The sequence below is a fragment of the Pseudonaja textilis genome, chromosome 1, assembly GCF_049901715.1.
Source record: "Pseudonaja textilis isolate UNSWEBS1 chromosome 1, rPseTex1.2, whole genome shotgun sequence".
In the NCBI taxonomy this organism is placed as follows: Eukaryota; Metazoa; Chordata; class Lepidosauria; order Squamata; family Elapidae; genus Pseudonaja; species Pseudonaja textilis.
In genome coordinates this window covers 304,469,520-304,475,888 of record NC_141990.1, presented here as the reverse complement: position 1 = coordinate 304,475,888, position 6,369 = coordinate 304,469,520, and the positions used below count along the sequence as shown (strand labels likewise).

Sequence of the window (6,369 nt, the reverse complement as noted above, 5' to 3'; positions counted from 1 at the left end):
CGATGATGTCCAGATGGATCTTTTGGAGCAGGAAGCTTGTGAACTGCAGTCTGCAGTGAGACCTCTAGTGTTTTTCTTCTTCCATATCCTGGCAAAGTTCCTGTAAAGCATAAACACACACAGAGCTTCTATTGTTTGCAGCCCTTCACGAGCCCCACTGATCCTAATATGGAATTCAGCAGGAAACCCATGATTTCCTGACATAGAGCAAACTGGAGAAAATAAAGGGATTGCATGAAATAAAAAGAACAAGATACAGAGAGAGAGAGAGAGAGAGAGAGAGGCCTTCCATGAATTTGTTCCAGTTTCCAGTTTCTCTTTGGAAATGCAATGGAAAAATGGAATGGATTTAGCACGAATCCCTGATTTTTCGGGCCAAACCAGAGCAGAGGAATATACATTCAGCTTCTCCAATTGCTGCTATTTTTAAGCCTTGTGAAATAGCAGAGTCTCTGTATGCAAGATGAAGATTTCCTGACTTGAACTACTAACTACTTGCCTATTTATTCCCTCACATGATCTTCTGTGGCTTGAAAAGATCAAGTGTAGAAACTGAAGTTATGATTTCATGATTGTCTGCCATGCGACAACAATAGCAATAACAACAGAAACAACAACAACAACAACTCATTCAAGAAGAAGCCTGCTATTAACGACTGAAATTCTCCTTTGGGATCTGTGGTCTTACGGGTGTGCTTGCAAAAGCTGGACGGAAAAACAAGAAAAGCAGGAACAACCAGCATGAGTGGCAAAGAAGAAGAGCCCGGCTACTCGGATAGTAGTGTGAAGAAGATGCTCAAGTGTGTGGTGATTGGTGACGGAGCTGTTGGGAAGACCTGCCTGCTGATGAGTTACGCCAATGATGCATTTCCAGAAGAATATGTACCAACAGTGTTTGACCACTATGCAGGTAAGAAGAACTCATTCCTCTTTCTTATATGTACCAGAAGTGTTAGAATGCTAACCTGTTTCCTCACCACAAATGTGCATTTACATTTACATTCACAGACCCTATCAAAGCTAAGTACACTTTACCCAGTGATAGTAGATGGAGAAGTAGGATTCCTAAGGGGTGTGATTGTGAAAGCTCCAGAATAGAATAGAATAGAATAGAATAGAATAGAATAGAATAGAATAGAATAGAATAGAATAGAATAGAATAGAATAGAATATGTTTATTGATCAAGTGTGATTGGACATCCAAGGAATTTGTCTTTGGTGCATATGCTCTGAGTGCACATAAAGAAATAAAATACATTCATCAAGAATCATAAAATACAACACTTAGTGATAGTCATAGGTTACTAATAAGCAATCAAAACATACTAGGAAACAAATAAAACAATATAAATTGTAAAGATACAAGCAACATGGTTATAGTCATAAGTGGGAAGTGATAGGTACTAGGAAGGATGAGAAGAATAATAGTAATACAGTCTTAGTAAATAATTTGACGGCGTTGCGGGAATTAGTTGTTTAGCAGATTGATGGCATTCGGGGGGAAACTGTTCTTGTGTCTAAGTTGTTCTGGTGTGCAGTGTCCTATAGAGTCGTTTTGAGGGTAGAAGTTGAAACAATTTATGTCCAGGATATGAGGGTCTGTAGATATTTTATATCTACAGACCCTATTTTATATCTACAGACCCCTCTACAAAGAAGTCCTACATGAAATGAATGAATAGGCCATCCCTTTCCTCATGAACTACTTATTTTGTGGTGAGGTAGAAATAAAATTTGGAAAGTGAGACAATTTTAATCACACCCCTGTAATCTAATGGTGTTGGCTGGCTCTAAACTTTTACATTTATGATTATTATTTTTCCTCTTCTACTCTTTGAAGAGATGACGCCAGCCTAAGGTTGTCCAAGGCATGAAGGATTCCGGCCTAGCTTGAGAGGATGGTTATCATGGTGATAGAAAGTTTCTCTCTCTCCCTCCCTCTCTTTCTCCCTCTCTCCCTCTCTCTCTCCCCACCACACTAATTAGTGTTTTGTCTGGTCTAAAGGTTCATTTGTGTCTTGCCTGATTCAGAGCAATGGTGTAGACCAATGCCTTCTCCATAAGATCAGCTGGTTTCAGGCATCATGAAATCATTTTATTTATTTACTTATTTATATTTTTAAATTACTTGGTATTAGGGATCTTGGTATATTATAAAGCACATACACACATGCACACACAAACACACATAGGCCATAAAACCAAATGTACTCAGCCATAGTATTGTCATCTCTTGAGAAATGAAAGGAAGCATGGCTATTTGTTTCATCCAGAATGAAGATTAAAAGTTTTGCATAATCTTTGTGTATATCTATTAATATGCACTCATGCTTGCAAAACTAGAGCTTGCTGTTTGGACTGAAGTAGAAAATTATCTACTATTTCTCCATAGTAGAGAAACTTACAACTGTGATTGCCTGCTGCTTGGTCTAGTATTCCCCCCCTTTATATTTTAAACAACCCTTGAAACAGAGGAAGTTTTCAGAGTATTTTCCCCCTGTAAGGCAGGAAATCCATCCTACGCTACCAGGGAGCTGGATTCTATTCCAAAGCTCACATTACATGCTAATAACACTAACAACCTAACTGGAATGCTCTTGATTCCAATTCTTTATAAAACATCAGGGATCTCCATAATATAAGGACAAGGTAGTTCCGATTTCCCCTAAAAATTTAGTTTGGAGAAAAGATCTGATTTTCATGGTATGAATCATTTTCCACAAGAAATAAAATAAAAATAACAGGTGGGTGAGTGGGTTCTATAGATTTCAGAGGTTGCTGGGAACTAAGGTACCAACACGATTTGAACTAAATCTGATTTGAAGAGAAAACTCATTAACTTTGATTTTTCTCTGGGTTACATTTTTAATAATTGGGCAGTTGTTCTATAAGATAAAGGAATAAAACTGGGGTAGAAAATTAGAGATTTTCCTGAAATTATTGGACTATAGTTTACAGATGGAACTTAGATGGAGTAAATTGTCAGAATTCAGTCATTATTGTAGGCCAGGGTTTTGTGGCTAAAGGTATGGTACAAACCAAACCAACTAGTTCTTAATCAGTAAACCATGGTTAATTAAACCATAGCCTCTCATAATATGGGACTTCAGTCAAGTTGTTTTAGTGTAATCTATTCCCAAAATTTGTTGTAAGGATGCAGAGAGATTAGGAAGGAAGGAAGAACACTTCCCTGAGCTTCTTGAAAGAAAAATGGAATACAAAGGTCATTATTAATTAGCAATTGTGATTAGAAATTAGACTTCTTTAAAAGGATAAATAATTCTTCAGCTGCTCACATTATTTACAAAGATATATATAGCCAAAACCAATCTCATTACTATCATTAAATTTAAGAAATTCAAATCTAAGCAAATTGGGTAATCCTGCAGTCCAGATAAAGCAATGTAAATATATTTTAATAAATAAAAGCCCAATACCATATGTTAATTAGTAAAAAAAAAAGGAGTTAAAGTAGAAAATTAAATACAAATGAAAATTGTATCAATATTTCAATTAGGATGGTGTTACCACTGAACCTTTTGCTCTCTTAAAAAAGGATGAAGAACACAACACAATCTTCTAACACCAGTAAAAAAAAGAGTTGTGGGCTCCTTAAGCCAAATGTTCCTTATAAATGTCCCTGTGAAATAAGCAGGTGCACCAAAGAATTGCCATTATCACAAAAGAAAGAGTAACATGTATCTGTAAAAGCCAATTTTATAATACTACCAAGGGATAATGATGATAAATGAAACTCAGCCAACCCTCTGGGAGCATTAGTAGTTGTGCTTCTTTTAGCCAGGTTAAAAATTATAGATTGGCATATCCTTCTTGGTTCATTTCACCCCACATTCACAAGAACTACCATCTTTTGCATTCCATAGTCCAGAAAAAGTGACACAATTACATTTTCCAGTTCCCAGCTTGATTTTTAATTTACAATATAATGTAGTTTAGATGAATTATGTCCGTCGTGGGAACTATATATCTCATAGAAATACTGTCATCAGTAAAATTATGCACTTTGGGGGCAATATCATGGAATCTTTTGTCTGTTGGCGTAGTTGTATCAATTCAAAGTTATCACTGGTAGATATGCATCTATTCTGCAGTTTTTACATTCAGTTCACTGCAGATATACATCCAAGATCAGTAGGGCTCTTCTATATATGATCATTTCAGAGCATGAAATTCGTAGTGAAAATCTTTGCAAGTTTTGTTACCAGTTGTAGTCCACTTCTTACATTCACCAGTATGAGTCAGCATCTACTATTGTGAGTCTAGAGCAAACATATGTGACATTTTGCTTGTCACAAGATTAACCATGGGAGTAAGCCTCAACTTTCCTTGTTGTTTTGGCAATTACTAGTAGAATGAGACAATGTCAAACATGTTGCACGTATTTTTATTTCATGTCTACATTTGAGTATCAAACAGATCAGTACTGGTCTGGGTACTCTCAAAATTTTGTTTATACGTAGGATAAAGAGACAATGCAAAATATCAAATCTGCAAGTACCGTAACAAAATAATAGGTAGTCAATGCCTTAGAAGGCAGAATTCAAAATGATCTTAGCTGGGTAAGGAAATAGAAAAAAATGATAGAAATTAAATGCAAACAATTGTGCAGTCCTTCATTTAAGAAACAAGGATCAAATGTACAGCCATAGGAAGGGAATGGGTGGCTTGGGTGCAGTATTTGTGAAAAACAGTTTGGAATTATAACTGTTAACAAACTGAACAAGAATCAATAGTGTAGTATGGCTATGAAAAAGGCAAATATGATTTTAGCTCTTACCAACAAAAGTATGGTTTAATATCATTTTACTTTTAGTTCACGCTTGTCAGATTCCATCTCAAGTTTGTATCCAGCCCCTCACACCAAACTTATAAAGGATTCAGATAAATAAACAGCTTAAAAGAAAGGTAATAATGACACTAAAAAAATATGAAGAGTGATTGAAAGAATTGAAAATGATTAGCTTTAAAGATAAGAAGATTGTGGAAAGCACAAAAGTATTTTCCAAATGCCTGAAACAATGACACACACACGGTCAAGACCTTTTTTTATTATTCCATAGTGCAAGACATGCAATAAAAGATTTAATTTACAGAAATGCATCAACAAATTCTTCTCAGTGATAAGTGTGGGTTTTTTTAGAAAGGTTATAGACTCTCTTTCATTTGAAGTGTTCACGTAGAAGCTGAAAATCCACCTTTCAAAGACAGTTTTAGATTCCTGTTTTAAATGGGAGGTTTTGTGACCACAGTTCACATTTTTTTAAAAAACTGAAGTGGATATATTAAAATGGGTAAAAGAGAGTATATTATTAATAAAAAATGAAACTGTTTTCCAAAAAATCCACTTATAAGTACTCACTTATCTGTGCTGTACTTTTTTTTCAAGAGAGATTAGGCTTGCTTATATAGTTGTTTCAAAATGTGTTGCTAAGCGTTCTTCTATTGAGTGAATGAGTGATTCTGTGCTTTCAACTCTGTCAGGCAGGGTACTCAGTTTGTTTAGCTTAGAAGAACATGATGGACATAGATAAAAGAATGTATCTGAGTTTTTAACCATATCAGCTAGGCTTTTGTTTGCATTTAAGCAGGCAGGATGGGCTTGATTGTCGCATAGGCGGCATTTGAGTAAATTTCACTTTCTTTGATGGTTTCAAGACATCTGAAACATGTGCAGGAGTCTGGGACTCATTGGTAGAGATATTTTTTCTTTGTTTTGGTTTGGAGTTTTTGGCTGGCATGGTCAATGGCAACAGTACACTAAACAATTACAATAGCTAGTTAATGTGATAGGTAGACAGTTACTTAATGAATGTTGGTAATTAATAAATGTTAATTGATATGTTAAAGAAAAATCAAAAGTAAGGTTACTTATTACTAAAAATCAATCAATTATTCAAATCACTCTAATCAAATAATTTTGCTAAGCAACAAACAGCCTAATTAATTACATTAATCACTAAACACTGGTCAATTAAATTCACTAAATCACTAATTTTACTAATCAGATATTCAGTAATCACACTAATATATATACATATACATATACATATAATTTGTTTTCTTAAGTTTCTTAAGTTTAAAGTTGTAGCAACGTTTCGGCAGAATCTCATCTGCCATCATCAGGCTTCTGGGTTCACAGTTCACAGAAGCCTGATGATGGCAGATGAGATTCTGCCAAACGTTGCTACAACTTTAAAAGCACAACTATAATGACGTGGGAAAATACCTGAACAAAGCTGAATACCATACATGTAAGTACTCGCGAAAAGTTAAGAATATATATATATATATATATATATATATATATATATATATATATATATATATATATATATTTGTTTTCTGAGT

General features: G+C 34.8%; 1 protein-coding gene across 2 annotated transcripts in view; it reads left to right on the top strand.

Moving 5' to 3' along the window:
* The first annotated feature begins 204 nt into the window (after window positions 1-204).
* RHOJ (ras homolog family member J) overlaps window positions 205-6,369 on the top strand; it is a 61,571-nt gene continuing 55,406 nt past the window's right edge. Inside the window, exon 1 of one of the 2 annotated variants that reach the window (XM_026698635.2) lies at window positions 205-910. In XM_026698635.2, coding sequence (XP_026554420.1) covers window positions 742-910 — 169 coding nt within the window. In that variant the 5' untranslated portion in view covers window positions 205-741. The remainder of the gene's footprint in view (window positions 911-6,369) is intronic. The other variant, XR_015741191.1, reaches the window with a different exon arrangement.